A 17,206-nucleotide genomic window follows, 5' to 3' on the forward strand; every position below is an offset into this window, starting at 1 on the left:
GTAAACAGAGCTGCACTGTGCTCTTCCTATGCCACTGGCAGTGGAAGCAAAATTCACTAACAGACAGGAGGGTGTATGTGGGGGCGTTGAGACAAAGAGAGTGTTGTGTTTATAAACAAATAAACTGTGAAAAAACATATTTTAGTCTGTGACCAAACAAATAAGTAAACAAATAAATAAATAAATTTCCTGAAAATGTTTAAAAAAAAAAAAAGGAGAAATAAAAAAGTTCTGGATTTTGCTGGGAAATAAATTTTGAGCACTGCTTTGGGATTTGGAAAACAAGCCATTTCACTTTATCCAAGCCAAGCATTTTTTCCCAGAGGTCTGTGAACTGGAGCACTCATCTGTGCTGTTAGGATGCAGCTGAAGTCCCAAATCAGCTAACCCTTTCCATTCACTTCCAGAAGAACATTGTGGAGTTGGTCAGAGCCCTGTTTTGATGTGGTGGCCTCTGCTGCTGTGCAGTGACCTAGCAGCCAGCTCAGTGTCTGAGACAGGGTCAGATTTCTGAGCCAGGTTATGGACCTGGCTCTCAGGTCCCTCTTGTTTCAGGTGAGTGACTTTGTGTAGGCTCTGAGTGCTGGGCAATGCAGGCTGGCTTTATTCATCCTGTACACCTGGGACCTGTATCGTTCTCCAGCTGTTGTGAAGCACCTGTTTGAGAAGGCAGATTTCTTTTCTAGGAAATCACCTCAGTTGTCTGTGTGCTCAGACCCTGAGCTGAGTTTTCGTGCCTGCATATGTTGTACTAGCAAGGTGTACAACCAGCTCTTCTACTTCATATAGGTAACAACCCTTACTGGTCATTTTCATCCCAGTCCTGTTTATCTGAGCAAGTGAAGGCTTCCCTGCCCATATTGATCAGTACATTGGGTCCCTCCCTGGACCTGGTTGTAAATGCATCCTAGCCATTTTCATGAATCCCAGGCAGCTCTGATGATTTCTGGGCATGGCTGTTCTTTGTGCTGAGATTTGTTTAGCATGATTAGGCCAGAAGACATGTCGGTTAGGAACTTAGTGTTGAAAATACTGTCAATCTCCAGTTCCTATAGCAATATCTCAATAATGAGATGGGCTATTACTATTTTTAAAAATAATCTATGCAAATTAGCTGTACAGTATGCACAGTTGGGATTTTTATGAAGCTTTCACTCCATTGCTGCATGTCTTCTGTGGAAGGCTGAGAAAAGGTCTTGCTTGTTCTGAGTGTGCAAAAGGAGCCTGGTGTGGTGTGGGGATGTGGACTGTGATGAGCAGGAGGACTTCAGGAAATGAAAACAAAAACAAAGCAGCAGTGTACAGTAAGAGACATGAAGGAAAGAGCAGTGGTTCAACTTTTGAAAGCAGAGTGAGGAACTTTGCTGGCAGCTTGTGAAGAGGTTGCCACCTTCCTTCCTCTGTGTCTGTGCCAGGGCACTGTGTCAGGTCACTGCTGCTGTTTGCACTGGGAGTCACTAGGACTCCTCCCACAGTGGTGGAATCCCTGGAAGCGCTCAAAGAAACCTGCAGGTGTGGTGCTTAGGGGTGTAGTTAAGTAGTGGGTTTGGCAGTCCGGTGTTAATGGTTGGACTTGATCTTGGTTGTCTTTTTCAACCTTAGTGATTCTCTGATTCCTATGCCATTATCTTTTTGGTCCTCCTTAACACATTGGGTTGAATTCAGCAGGCTTGAGCAGAGCAGCGAGAGACCAGATGGCATCACTGTTTGGGATATTTGGTGGTTTGATTTTCCTTCTGTACTAGTGTAAAACAGGAGTAATGCCCTGGAAGTCAGCAGGCTGGCACAAGCTTAAAAGCAGCTTGATTCCTGTCCGTGTCTGTCTTCCAGCTCCATGTGGGTACTTTGCCATAGGAAAAGGACAAGAAAAACAGGACAGTATAATAGTTACTGGCTAAGAGTCCTGGGAACCTTCTGACTTCTGAATATTTTTTAAAGTATCATTAGTGTCATTAGTTACTGCTATTCCACTTTGTCCATAACCATTTGAAATGGTTGAGGTTATTATAATGCTCTTAGAAACATGATTCTGTGCTAAGTCAGGAAGATGTATGTGACTTAAATCTTCAGTAGATCTGGTTTGGATCAGAGGAGGGAGGTTAACAGAGCTGTATCTTCACTGAGCAACTGAAAGTGAAGTAAAACAGTCCTTGTGTGGCTGCAGCAGCTCGTGATTTACGGGGTTGGATTCACAGGGCTGCCCCTGCTGCCGAGAATGCACGCTCTCAACTGCTGTTGATTTTTGATTTAAAAAAATGCAGCTCTGTACACAGTTTACTTTAGTGCTAGATGGCAGGGAAATATAGGTAAGAGCCGTTAATCCCCAGCAGGCTGCTGGGCAGGCGAACAGACACAGATGACAAAATTTAATTGGAAACATGAGCCGTTTAACAGAAACCATATTTGTGATAATTGAGAGAGTAACATCTCCAAAAGGGAAATTCTGCAAAGAGAAACTGATTCAGAGGAGAAGTGGCCACCGGTAGGTGAGTGTGATTTTTCAAGCTCTCTTTAGGCTCGGAACTAATTTCTTAATAAGAACAAATAACATTCGGAGGAACTAACTAATGTTTTCTCTGTGGGGAAGGGCTGTACAGGTACTGTCAAAAGTTTCTCTTACAACTGTATTGGGATATGTGGTAATACTTAATTTAGGTTCTTTACAAAAGGGCACAATTACTTTTATTTTTTGTATATGGAGTTTTCTTCTACCTTTGCATTATGAAGATATTACTACCCCCACCCGCAATAACTGAAAGGACTTTAGTTTTACTTTTTTCCTTACTCCTGCATTTTTTTGTGTTTGAGGTTTTTCTAAGAATCAAACTTGGACAGCAAGTATTTTGCCAAAAGCAGAGGGAACCCTTAGTTACAAAATAGGGCTGTGTTTTTGCTAATGAAAAAGTATTGTGGACTTAATAAGGGAGAGCACATTGCAGAACACATTTTGGTTTGAACTGGAAGAGATTATTTTTCTTCCTTCTTTTTCTTGAAACAGCAAGTAAATGTAAATTATACAGTAGGAGCTTGTTGCTGTTCTGCTGGGTAGAAAAAAACCTGGCTTTTATTTCATTGGAATTTCACTGATGTTGAAAATACTGATGTGTCTTTTTAATATTTGCAGTGTGAAATTCTTGATGTTTCATTACATAAACAATCTCATAGTAACTCTAATACCGGGTACTACTGTGTTGTTTTTTGGGTTGTTTCTGTGTTTTTTTTTCAGAGCCTGCAGACAGCACAGCTTTCCAGCCCACAGGAATGAATGAAAATGTCTCATCCTCTGTTCAAAGCTGCGGTACTGCTGTTCCTTGCAATAACTCCTCAGCCATCCCTCAGCCCAGCTCTGCTATTAAACCTTGGCGCAGCAAGTCCCTCAGTGCCAAGCACACAGCGACGTCTTCCATGTTATCTGTGAAGCAGCCAGCACTGGAGCCTCCAAAGCCACCCTCAGAAATCACCAAAACAGCTCCCAATGGTCAGAAATCCATGCTGGAGAAACTAAAACTCTTCAACAGCAAAGGGGGCTCCAAAGCAGCAGGGACAACACTGGAGTGTCCGGGCTCTCGGGACAACAGCTGTGAAAAGCTGGAGACGCTTCTCACCTTTGAGGAGAGTGAAGAAATTGATGCCACCAATCAGAATGTCAACAACCTGGGATCGATGTCCAGCAGCCCCAAAATTGCACTCAAGGGAATTGCACAAAGGACTTTCAGCCGTGCACTGACTAATAAGAAAAGTTCTCCAAAGGGTAATGAGAAGGAGAAAGAGAAACAAAAAGAGAAAGAAAAGGATAAAAGTAAAGATGTAACAAAGAGAACATCCATCACTGAGAAGCTGGACCTGAAGGAGGAACCTAAAGAACAGACAGCAGTAATAACAACAACAGAGATGCCAAAAAAATCGTCCAAGATCACAAGCTTGATCCCTAAAGGAGGGAAGCTGAACAGTGCCAAGAAGGAGGCCTCTGCCCCTTTGCACAGTGGAATACCAAAACCAGGAACAAAAAACACCACAGGGAAATCCTCAAGTGCCCCTGTTCCTGCAAAGGAAGGTGAGAGGAGCCGTGGCGGGAAAGCCAGCTCAGGGCTCTCACATCAGAAGTCCCAGCTGGACAGCCATCATTCCAGCTCCTCCTCCAGCCTGGCTTCCTCTGAGGGGAAGGGCGTTGGGGGTCCCCACAGCAGTAGCAGCAGCCAGGCCGTGAACGGGCCTGCAGTGACAACCCACACCACAGGCAGCAACACCGTGAGTGTGCAGCTACCTCATCCTCAGCAGCAATACAGCCACCCCAACACTGCCACCGTCGCACCCTTCATGTACAGGTACAGGACACACCTCTGGGGGCTGGGGGAATGGGGTGCCCAGAAGGGTCATTCTGGACACTTGCAGGGGAGTGAAGCAGCAAGGTAAATGCTACATCTTGGAGAAGTTTCTTGCTTCAAGAGTGTAGGCAATTTATGCAATTTCACAAAAACTGATGGCGAAGGCTGTGTGAGAAGTTGTGATAGACAGCAGGGGGAATAATGGTTGAATCCAACCCTGCTAGCAGGAAAGATGACAATCTGAACACCTCCTTGACCAGGTGCTTCTCTTCCAAAAGGTACAAGAACATGTATCATGTTTGTTTTGTGCACCATAGCTTTGAAAGTTGTAACCATGCCAGGACACTTTCAGGGTCTTCATTGTGGCTGATGGTGGTGGAGCTGCCTCATTATAAGCAGGAGTTGGAAATTTAAATTAAAAAAAAAACCCAAAAGAACCCCAAACCCAAAAAACTTTCATTTAAGTAAGGCCACACAAGAAGTCTGTGGTTTTGTATGTGTTAACCCTGAGATAGTGAAATGAGCAGCCAAATGAAGTCACAGGTAACCTTTGTCTAGTCTGTTTTCTGTTTGAAGCACCTTCTGCTTGACAGTGGCAGTAGAGAATACATAGGCAAGTATCCTAGGGATAGTAGGGAAGTAATAAGAGGGAAATCAGTAGCAGAGATTCTTAAGGACACAGCATGACTGGGACAAGAAGTTTCTTAGTCAGAGGATAGGATTTTTGGTTTGGATAGCCATCTCGTGGGGGTTTTTGACACTCCTAAGCTCTTTCATAGGAAGAGGATGCAAGTGTTTGCACTGTCTTTATTATCCTCTTGCTGCTCGTAATCTGAAAGAGCTTTCTCACCTCCTTTTAAGATGTGTCCTTTCTAGGCTAAGGTGACCTAGCCTCTTTAGTTTTCACTTGTAGAGATTCTGTTCATGACCTTTGGTCATTTTTGTTGCCCTGTCCCATGGTTTTTTCAGCTCTACTGTACACATTTTGGCTTGGATCTGTTGGCAGATGTAGCATAAAAAATGGTCAGTCACGTTTTTTAAATAAGAATGAATGTCAGTGGACTGAACCTGAAGGAGAGGGATGCCAAAGGCCTGTGAAGGAATGTAGAATGGGAAGAGCAACCCTTGGGTTTTCTGGCCCCTTTGAGAATTCTACCTGTGTGTATGGAATTAAATGCTAGGGACCTGGGAAGCAGAAATTTTTGGAGATGACTTGTTAAGTGTATCACTACAGTGTTCATCTGAAGGTATGCTGTTTCTTACATAATGCATATGTTTCTTCATATGAAGGTATCACTACCTTCATTGTTCTTAGTATTGGTCTTAGTCTGAACACAGATATCATCATCTAAAGTGTAAAAGTAGATTCAGTCCATACATTGTCTGTAACCTAAACATACTGATAAACTCCACACAGTATTTATTTGACCTTTTACCAAAATCAGGAATGAAACTGTCTGTTTGCAGCTGGAAAATTGAAAAATAATGTTTACTTTTTGGCGCTGGAGAAAAAAAGGCCAAACTCTGTAATCATGTTAGCTTTAAAAGGAAAGAGAAAAATCAGAACATACTGGTTTGCAAGGCAAACATAACACATTTTTATATTTGCTGTATTTGCTATCCAGACATTTTTTCAGTCTACAAAATGCACTTGTTAATGCATTGCAGTAGAAGGCTCAGGTGTTTTCTGACATCAGTTAAGGTTACTTTAATTTGTATTTTTCAGCTGCCTGTAGACTTTTTGTTTGGGTTTGATGGGGGCTTTTTTAGGCAAAAGACCTAAGAAATTGTCCTGCAATTTGTATAGGGTTGTCCCGGGCAGAAAGGGAGCTTCAGCAAAGTTTATTAGAGAAGCCCTCCCACTGAGTTAGGAGATGCAGAAAGGACCTCCTTGCTTTCTAAACTCCTCAGAGAGGAGTTCTTGATGAAGTTGGATCCAGGCTTAGCACCAGACTTTGTCAACTTTGTTCATGTCTATATATGATTATATAGGTGTAGTTGAACTTCATGTAATTCAACTGTCCGGTAGGATTAAGGATGGCAAACCAGATATATTTATATGAAAATAAGTGATTTATTTTGACAATGATTAGACTAATAGTTTCCAATCAGAATTATTTACTACACAGTAAGGATAGCTGTGATTACTAGTATAGATAATTCATTATTTTTGAAACAATATCAAAAGAATTATGTTAAAGTTATATTAAAAGCAATTATTCAGTTGAGATTGATGTTATTCACCCATACCAATGACTGCGGGCACATCTTTTTTGCTTACTCTCCAGGATGTCCCCACTCAAGGGAGGATTGTGCATGAACTCCAAGGAGGGATGTGTTAGAAGGCCTTGCCATTAAAGAGTGGGATTGGGCTTTTATAGTATGAAGTGACCGTCAGTCATGTGTCTTGGCCAGCTGTGTCAGCCCAGCATCTCTAGTTGCCAGTGGTATCATTGTTAGTTCCTTTATCAGGTACTTTACCAAGTCTGCCACATCTTCACCTCCCTGTCAGGAGGTTGAACTTCAGGGTTGATGAGTCAGGCTGGTTTCAGCATTATTCAACACCAAAAGCAGCAAGAGGCCCCTTCTCCTTCTGCCACAGTCAGCTCTGTAAATTGGACATTGTTCCAGTTGTTTTACCCCCACTCCAGGCAGTGCATCCTGCTACAAGAGTCAGGTAACATTAAGAGTATTGCAATAATTATTCCCCGCTGTGTCTTCACTTTTTAACAGTAGTTACCCTTGGGGCAGGAGAACTTCAGCTGCCTGTTGGTTTGGTTCTATGAGCAAAAACATAGCACAATTAGTAAAGTGAAATGAGTCACAGTATCTTACTCAGATTTAACAATAGATCCTTACATCACCTTTCATTATCTAGCAGCCATAATATCAGACAATAAATTGGAGTTGGAAGTCGGTTTTGCCCAGTCATTTCTTTTAAAATGGAAGTGATGTTGAAGGGAACCTAGCATGAGTGTAACATGCTATCAGATGCTTCCTGCTTTATCTTTATGCAATACAGACTTTATAGGAGAGGATCAGATTAGCCACAACTGATGTTATTGATAATTAAAACACATCTGGAAATCCAAGTGTTTTAAGACCCCATCTGATGAGCTGTGAAGCCTATCCTTGACTATGAATTTTTTATTTTTTACAGCTGAGTGCTTGTTTCCATTTCTAGGACATAATTCAACATGGGACTAATGAATTATGTAAAATCAGTCTGCTGGTCTGTTCTGGAGAGTGGGACAGAGTGGCTGAGGGCAGGTGCACTCATCTTGTTGTTATACTTGAGATACTTTGGATGGAGAGTGGCTGCACATTCCTGTTTTGTTTTGCTTTCCAGATCTCAGACAGACAATGAAGGGAACGTAACAGCCGAGGCCAGCACAGGAGGGGTCAGCATGGATTCTGCTCTTTATGTCAAAACTGCCCAGCCTGCCGTTGAGGACCTCTCAGGTAAGTCTTGCAGCATGACCCATTACTGGCTGTGATCTGGTTAAATAAGAATGGGCTAGAGCAAATTGATTTTATTCCTAATGCTTTAGTTCTTAATAACTGTATTTCTTTCAGCTCTTCAGCAATGAAGACCGGGTGTCAGTAATTTGAACTCTAGATGCTTAAGTTCGGCACAAGTGTGCTCCCCAAATCTCTTGAAATCACCAGGAATTTTGCCTGCTTTAAGTTTTTCTAGGAGCTGTGCATAATTTTTTAGGATTTAACTACTATAAGGAACCTAAGTATTCCCAAGCATTTAATATGCATTGTTTAGTTTTAAAAACTTCATTTCAGAGCTTACAGAAGAGGCTGTGTTCATTTCCTTGATGTTTTGGTTTGGAGGAATCTCAGTATCACTCACATTAATCTGATCAATTTGAGAAATAGCCTTCGCAGCGATAGGGCACCAAAATTCAGCTACACTCCATTGTGTCCAGCATACAGAAGCAGAAGCTGGTTGTAGCTAGAATATGAGCAGTCTAAATTAGAAAGTACCTAGTGTATTTATCTAGAATTCCTGCTACTGTAAGAAGTATAAGCTAGTTAGCAAAAAAAATTAAACTTATCAATATAACAAAGGGATTTTCAGCAACCATATTCTCTTGGAATCTATTAGATTCTACTAATGTGATCTAACGTGTGTTTAAAGTCGCAGTCTAAACTCTTCCTGTCCCTATTTCAGCAATATCTATGACTTTGAATACTGTGTGCTATTGCAGGATGTCTCATTTGTAGGATATCTCAGGTTTTTTCCAACTGCTTAGTCTTGGTGTCCCCCAGTCTAATGTGGGGTTTGAAACCAAATGCCCTCCTTGGAAAAGTGATGTGGCTAAAAGTTCCACAATGAGATTAATTTTGTACCGTATTGCCTATTCTATCAATGCTGCCTTTATACCTGTGTGCTGATGGCAAAGGTGAGAAGCAGAGTCACTGGTGAGGAAGAGGGCTGCAGGAATGCCTAAGTGAACATATCTGTGTGTACAATTTATACATAGGTGGATTAAGTACTTAAAAGGCACACGGGATAAAATTCTTGAGAACATTTTTGTGTTCATTTTTAAATATAAGAGTTGCAAGTAAGAAACACAGTGTCCAGCTGCTTAAACTTTTTCAGCATTACCTCTTAATCATCATAGTGGCTGGGCTGGATGTATTTCAGCCTGCAAACTGAGAAGTGTTTCTAGATCACAAAAGGTCTTTGGTCTTTAATGACAGATATTATGTAAGTACAAACTATTACTCAGCTATGTAAGAATATGTAAGTTTTGGGATCCTGTGGCAGAAGACAGCTGACAACCTCAAAGAAGGGAGATGCCAACCCCAGCTGTGCACAGTCAGACCAGACAGCAGCATCCATGAAGGGGACTTGGGGGAAACAGAGCAAACTAAACAAAATAGCCCCTCACCCCAAGTATATTAGAAGAAATAAGGCACAGATATCTTCTCTCCCTGCATAGCAGCTATTGATGCTATTAATTTAAAAGCACATGTGAAACAAAAGAGAGCATAGGTAGGGAAAAATGGAAGCAGAATTGTTTAAGAATGCTCCCTTCTCACGAGGAGCTAAGTGATTTCAGAATTAAGCTCTAGGGGCCAACTATCCAATATCTGTCTTTTAAGTATAGTTACAATTCAAGCAGTGGAATGTAATTTCAGTGAAAATTTGTTATCAATTTAGGCATGAGTGATCTCAGAAGAAATTGATTTAGTTTGTCTCTTGTGTGTTTTCTTAAGAAGTTACCTACCATTGTCTTAACATCTGTGAAATGATCTGTAAAAGAGCACCGTGACATTTGTTAAGCTAAAATCCTATAAATATTTTATGTTTTTTACTACAAAAATTTGTAGATCCATGAGTATAGAAAATGTTTGCTGTTCCAGAGACCCACTGGCTGAAGTAATCGATCTTGTTAAGTGGATGTTTTCAGTCCAGCCAGCCCATAATTGTTTGACCCTCTGGTTTAAGTGAATTGTAACTCAGGGAGATGATTTCCCAGAGAGTAGAGACTGATTAAAAGAAAAATGCCCACATGGGCACTAAGCACTTTGGTCAGTAGTTTGTAGCACTGCTGCTTTGTAGGCAACAGGGAGTGAGTGGGTTTTTCTGTGCCACCAACCTGGCATCTTTTAGAAATATGAAATTTAAAGCAGAGAATGTAGAAAGTTCCAACAGCTTTTTTTGTCTGGTTCTTCTCACTTCTGATGTGTGTAATATATAGATATCCATCTAAACTAGCAATTGTGTGGGTGCCCAGCATCCTGGCAGCTCAAAAATGCATCACCTGTACAGAGAAGGCTGATATAAAATATGAAAAGTTTTACATTTACTGTAGTATTTTCTTCAGTCACGAGTTGTAAACCTTCTAGACTGAAATAATTTCCTTCTGTGCTCAACAGAATCTTTGTGACAGTTTTTTTTGTTCCAGCTTTCAGCTTACAAAGAATATGCCTGCACTACTAGAAATTCACTTCTCTTCAGCCTCTAAGAGGATTTAACTCTATAACACTCAGCTGAGGTAGCAGCCAAAGCATTTCTGAAATGACAGCTGACAGCACGTAAATAAATTATGCTGAAGCACTAATTCAATTATTAATTTGATAAAATGAAATTATGCTCAGGCAGTAAGAAGACTTTTTTTTTTGTGTACATAAACTACTTTTAAAGAGCAGGACATGAATGTGTTTTTGAACAAAGTATTTAAAGAACAGGATTTCTAAGTGCTGTGAAAACTAAGCCATGCCCCAACTTCATGTCATGTAGCAGCACATTTTAGGAATAGTAATTGTCTCGTGATGTTGACATGCAAAACCGTTTTCTTTTTTTACCTGAAACATCACTCATCATGGAACACCCACCCAGTCAGCACTGTGTAGTTTATGGAAAGCTGTTACTGTAGGACAAAGAAGATCTAGTGAAAACACAACATTGGAGAAATTGCTTGCGTCAGGTTAATGTTAATTGTGTCAATATATTAGATGGAAAGGGTGGTATTGATGGAGTGTATATTCTAATGAGGTTGAAAGTTAACCTTTAATTTAAATTGGGAAATGACATGGGAAATGACAGTACAGCAACATCTCAAAGGCAGCCTGTGCAATGAGGGTAATGCTGCAGAGCTCATTTCAGTCAGGATGTGATGATGGCAGGTGCCTGCCAAGGGGGAATGAAATCTCAAGCCTAACCAGCTTAGAAAGTCAGAAAAAAGTGCATTTGAGTCAGATTCAGGCATAGGTTGCAGCTCAGTTCTGTGATGTTCCCTGCCTGGTCCTTACTCAAGGCTTATTTTCCCTGTAGGAGAGGATCCAGAGACTCGGCGGTTGAGAACTGTGAAAAACATCGCTGACCTTCGGCAGAACCTGGAGGAAACCATGTCCAGTTTGCGGGGAACCCAGGTCACCCACAGGTAGGGACACCACTGTGTTCATAAAAAAATGGAAACCACTCTGCCCTTACTTCACATCTCTTACACCTGGCTGGGTTGCACCCTTAGAAAAATGATTAACACTGACAATGGGAGATACTGATCTTGTAATTTTTGTCTTCAATGCACAGAATTTGAATAATGTTGGCTGGTTATCGAGAGGTATGATGAAGAATTGATGGGATGGGATTTGTATTGACTTAGAGGTCAATAATAATCACTTGTTAAATGTGTGAGGTGATGTTTGAATATAAGTTACAGTTTAAAATGTTTCTTCTTACTGTTGAGTAACTTCTCATTACTCTCTCCCCCTGAACATGTAATATTCTGTTTAAATAAGAGGTGAACTGTGCTTGACCCACATTATCAAATGCATAACTTAAATTCCTGACCAAACTTTGGACAAACAAATTTTTTTAATATTGTTAGTCATCCCCTGAATGTAACAGCTTTTTCTTTGTAGAGCAGAATTTGGAAATCTTCAGCAATATTTAAAATATGCTGCAAATAAACAAAGATTAGTGTTACATTTAAACATTGTGTGAATTAGATCTTTTCAGTGTTGAACAAGAAGTTTGGGAGAATAAGCTGTTTGGCCACTAATGACATAAGGGTCCTACCTAGTGCTTGGTGCCTTATGTACCCCAGCCCTAAATGAGTTTATTGGGGGAACACTTTTGTGCTTTGCATCTGAAACTGAAGCTGAGCTTGCAAAGATGAATTCCCAAAGCTATTTTTCTTTGCAAATTTCAATTGTGACATCCCTTCATGGTTTTATTACTATAACCAGAGAATATAAAGATTTTTGCAGTTTACATGTAACATTACATTGAGAATGGTACAGTGCTGTTTATTTTTACTAATATCCACAATAAATAAAAAAGTGGCACTTAGTTGAGCAGGAAAACAAAAAAGGAGTTCATGTGGGTAAGAGAAGTTGCAGCTATGGATTAGCTGCAATAAATTAGCTGCAACTCAGTGATGAGTATTCAGAGTATAGCCTTGCAATCTGTACACATCGCCTGAAAACTCATGGTGTAGTCCCATTTTTAGGGTTCCATATATAAATTTCATCAATATTTTTTAAAATACACATAACTCACGAATATATGAATAATTTATTGCTTTTTCTGATTCGGATTTGAACATCTTCAAAGTAAGTCATAGTTCACTACTGGTTTGTTAATATGCAAATTATATTTTGAAAAAAATATTTTTTTTGGCTCTTCTTACTTTTTTCATTTAATTCTCTCCATGGTGTAGAAATAGTTTATGTCTTGGTGCTGGGCCAAGACATGTCCAGAGTTAGAATTTTCATGAATGCAGGCAATAAAAAGGAATACATCAGAAAAACAGTACTTCAGCAGGTTTTCCTTAAGTCAGCATATTATCCTATTCCCTTGCTGTTGTATGTGCTTGAAGATGAGAAAGATATGCTTTGATATTGTGGATAATCCATTAAAAAGCTCCTGCTTAAGTCTTCTCACATGTATGTAGAGCACCTGCTGGCATGGGTGCAAGAGTCTCTTTGGGAACATGGGGGAAAGACCTGAAAAGTGAAAAGAAAGGATCTCCCCAAGTGTTGTAGCAGTAAATTGTTAGTTATTTATTACTATAAACAGAGAATAAGAAGTTACATATAATCAGTAACTTGCTGAGCATTCAGAGCCTTGGAAGCCCCTGAAATCTCACAGCATTCTGTGTAAGAGCCACATTTGATCCAGTGCATCTGATGCCTTGGAGTGATGCCTAGAACAGAGGCTAGACAAAATTAAGAGAGTAAAGTGGGTATTTATTAAGGGCCTTCAGACAGGTACCCCTTGGGCAGTCAGAAGTCTTCCAGAGGCTACACACAAGATGGACGATGGTCACAAGTTTTTAGACAATTATAAGTTTGGTCCATTAACATATCGGATGTTAGTTCTCCAATTACAGATTCAGTGTATGTAAAGTCATATACCCCAGTTTGCTCTCCCCTCAATTCACTTTGTTTATACTTTTGGGGCCTGAGGCAGTAGGATGTCCTTGAATTTCAGGCCCGGATTGTTTTGTCTGACCAAATACGGAGACAGTTAACTAACACTCTGTATGGCGTTTACAGTTGTACACTAAAGCAGTACAGGATTTGAAACATATAAAAGCCAAAGTCCTAAGGCATCACATCTCTCCTTTCAAGCACATTGGAGACCACATTTGACACCAACGTCACCACTGAGATCAGCGGGCGCAGCATCCTCAGCCTGACGGGCCGGCCAACACCGCTGTCCTGGAGACTGGGCCAGTCCAGCCCACGGCTGCAGGCCGGCGACGCGCCGTCCATGGGGAACGGATACCCCCCCCGGGGGAACGCCAGCCGCTTCATCAGCACCGAGCCTGGTGCCGGGCGCTACCTGTACTCAGCACCGCTGCGGCGGCAACTGGCCACACGAGGCAGCAGCATCTGCCACGTGGACATCACCGACAAGGCTGGCGACGACATCGACCTCGAGGGCATCGCCATGGATGCCTCCGGATACATGAGCGATGGTGACGTGCTGGGCAAGAACATCAGGGCTGACGACATCACCAGTGGGTGAGTTAATGCCTCGCTTTATGTGATTCTTCCATTCTGTTTATAGCCCTGTATGTCCATGATTATTTTGACAAATAAAACCCAACACCAAAGATATTCTATTAATTTTAATAATGGAATGGAGAGACAGCTCATTATCACAGAGGGATTTAAACAAAATTCAAGTTTGTAAGTGCACATTAAGAAAATATTCCCTTGATATTAAGATATATAGAATGTGATTAAATGTTTTCCTGAGTCAAGATGCATCGTGGTTGCAACATTCACTGGTGCCCACAAGATGGAGGAAGTGAGGCACATTTTGTACTTAGCCGAACTCTTTTGCTCCCTGAACTTTCAGGAGCCAGTTCACTGGAAGGAAATTAGTTTGCATCTCTGTGTTAGATAAAATACTGGTACGTGTTACAAAACATTTAAAGAGCAAGTCAGTGTGCAGACATATCAAGTGACAGACAATTATTAACAAGGTTTTACATCAGCATTTTACCTCTGCCTTCAGTGGGAAAAGTATTTGTTCTTTGCTCCAAAGTCAGTATTCAATGTGTCTACTTTCAGTTCTTACTATAAAAGTAATTTTTTCTTAGCTCAAATACCTTAGCATTGGATTGATTTAAAAAATGAACTATGAGATTTAAATTTGGTGGGGTTTTTTGTTGTTGTTTTTTCTTTGTTTTATTTTTGAGGTTTTTTTTGGTTGGTTGGTTGGTTTTTTGTTTGTGGATATTTGGGGATTTTTTTGTTTTCTTGTTTTTAGCTTCTTTGTTTGTTTGGTTGTTTGTGGGTGGTTTGGGGTTTTTTTGTGGCAGCCCTGTCTGGCCTTCTTGCACCCTTTGCTTTTCTGTAATTTTTTTTATTAGTGCCTGGTTAGGGCAAATTTGGGAGAAAACCTCCAAATGTGGTTCGGTCCAGAAAGCAAATTCAAACAGCCCCTCCCCCACCTGGTTTGGGAAAAAGATTTCCTTGGAGAAAAGTGGAAAAAACTGTTTATTTAACAGAAATTGAATAATATTAAACAATAGAACCTCTCAGTGTTTGAAGGGGTGGCAAATCCAAAGAAGTCCTTTTCATGGGGTGTAGCTCAGCTTGCTCAGTCTTTTATCAGTCCCTCTGACGCTGGAAAGTTCCGAGGCCCAGGCCTCAGTGAGCCACAGGCATGAGCTCCCAGGGTTTGTCTGTGTTTTCAGTCCAGATCAGGTTTGAACTGATCTAAGAAAAAGGAAAAAGCCCAGGGAACCTCTCTGCTTCGGCTAGCTAAAAACTAACTAAAAGCAAAGGAGAGCTCTGTCCCACTGTCTGTCCATGCTGCAGACACAGTCCAGAGAAGCATGCAGGGGAGTGAGTGCAGTTTCTGCAAACAAACTGCACATTTCTTCTTCCCCCCACTTCACTCTTGGAACCAATCTTAAAGGTGTAGAACTTAATATGTAACATAAACAGAACAGGCGACTGGGGATACAAGTCTGCCCAGGACAGTGACATTTCTAGTTGCATTGGCTTTTTTTGATATATGTAATGTCTCTTTCTGGAATCCAGCTGCTTCTTTGTCATTAACTGAACCAGTTCAGTTGCACCATCTGGAAGCCTCCATTAATTATGTCCATTATGAATATTTGTATATTTTCACACTTCTTGACAAGTCAGACACCTTCTTTTTCATTTAACTTAATTTTCATTAGGGAAGCATATAGTAAAGTAGTTGATGCAAAAATCAGTGTAAAATTCTGTTTCAGATGAAACACCAGTAGCTGTTGCTGCATTAATAGTGCATCAAATCACTAAAGCACCTTGTGTTTTCCTCATATAAATCAACTAACACCTGGAATTTGTAATGTTTATTGTAGTAACAGTTACTGCTTTTCCCATGGACTTTGAATTATATTTAAATTTGTGGCTGTAGTTTTGGTCTGGAAGTGAGGAAATTAAATTCTAAGTAGCACCGTGGTTTCCATAAAACACCTTTAGTGGTAGTTGAGAATTACGCCTGCCAGAGCTGCCAGCTCGGCCTTGTGCTGCTCAGAGAGGAGCCCCAATCTTTGCAGACCTTTACTTAGTGTACAAAATTCAGATTCCAGGTTGAGGAAAAGGAAAAAATAGAAAAGCTGTCAAATTTATGAATTATATAGCCAGAGAAATCCCTACCTTCACTCATCACTGTGTATCATTTCCTTTTCTATGTCTGGTCATCCTGCAGGGTTAAAATTGGGAGTCTCCATAGTCGGAAAGTGCAAGAGTGGTGTTTAGATTCTGGGTAAGAAAATGGTTTTGCCAGTTGGTATCTCTGTCACCAAAGCAGTGAGTTATATACCAAGAATGATAAACATAGCAGAAGAGTCATATCCTCCACCCCACCTCACTCTTGGCCTTGAGCATTGGGACGTCTTTGACTGAGTATCTGACTCTTTTTTCCCCACTAGTTTTTAAAGCAGTGAGATACTTTTCACTTTTTACTCATGTAGTAGCCACATATTGATAAATAAGATCTCAATTTAAGGTTCTTAGGATAATAAATGTGTACAAATATGTTTTTCTTTGCCACATCTTTTGCCTTTAGCTACAAAAGTCTCTTTTGCCAGATAGTGTGAGTTGGTTTATCAATTCATATAGCACTGTTGGAGTCATTGGCTAAGTTCCTGTAGTGGTTTAGATTTGCTAATTTAGTTTTCCCAGCCAATGCACCAAATAAATGTTGTGGTTTTAAAGCAGTAACTAAAAAAATTACTAGAAAACTTACTTATTTCTTGCTGTGAGATAAAAGATTAATTAAGAGCAAAGCATGATTGTCTTAAGTTTATATAACAGTAACAGTAAAAGTCTAGGGGTGGAAAATAGTGAACTTTTGTTGCTTTCTTTCTGTCAATTTAGTAATTTTATTGTTTTAAGTGAAGTTGTATGTTGAATATAACTCTAATAATTTTTTAAATAAGTGTTCACAGGTTGAAGGGGTGGATATTGTGATAGATTAGCATTTAAGAAAACAAAGAGAAACACCTAAGGAAGTTAAAACTGCTGGCGGCTGATGGGAGTTTTTCTCCTAGCCAACAGCTGGCCATTTCTAACAATTGACAGCAGTTTTAACCACTGAAAAGTGAGATCAACCTGTGAACACCACCATAAGACCTAAGCCTGGGAATTTCTTTGTCTCTGTTTCCTGGCTGTGAAAGGTAACAGAGATTTTAGCTGGCCTCCCGTTCCCTGCCCAGGCCATGCAGCCCAGGCGGGGGCTGGGCTGGGCCCAGCGGCTCCCGGCCGGGAGATGGGGCCTGCGGGGCTTGCCCCGGGCTCTGGCCAGGCCAGGCCGGTCCCTGGCTCGGCTGCAGTTTTTGCTGTGACTGAATTCACCAGAGACTGTCGAGTAAGGAAAGGAAAAAGCTCTTGACCTGCAGCAG

General features: G+C 40.8%; 1 protein-coding gene across 2 annotated transcripts in view; it reads left to right on the forward strand.

The window, feature by feature from the left end:
* Positions 1-17,206, forward strand: part of NAV2 (neuron navigator 2) — a 209,604-nt gene that overhangs the window by 100,733 nt on the left and 91,665 nt on the right. For both annotated transcript variants that reach the window (XM_058848472.1, XM_058848480.1), the window contains 4 exons: positions 3,227-4,325; positions 7,675-7,787; positions 11,122-11,230; positions 13,425-13,820. In XM_058848472.1, coding sequence (XP_058704455.1) covers positions 3,227-4,325; positions 7,675-7,787; positions 11,122-11,230; positions 13,425-13,820 — 1,717 coding nt within the window. The remainder of the gene's footprint in view (positions 1-3,226; positions 4,326-7,674; positions 7,788-11,121; positions 11,231-13,424; positions 13,821-17,206) is intronic.

Source organism: Poecile atricapillus, chromosome 1 (genome assembly GCF_030490865.1).
Source record: "Poecile atricapillus isolate bPoeAtr1 chromosome 1, bPoeAtr1.hap1, whole genome shotgun sequence".
Classification (NCBI taxonomy): Eukaryota; Metazoa; Chordata; class Aves; order Passeriformes; family Paridae; genus Poecile; species Poecile atricapillus.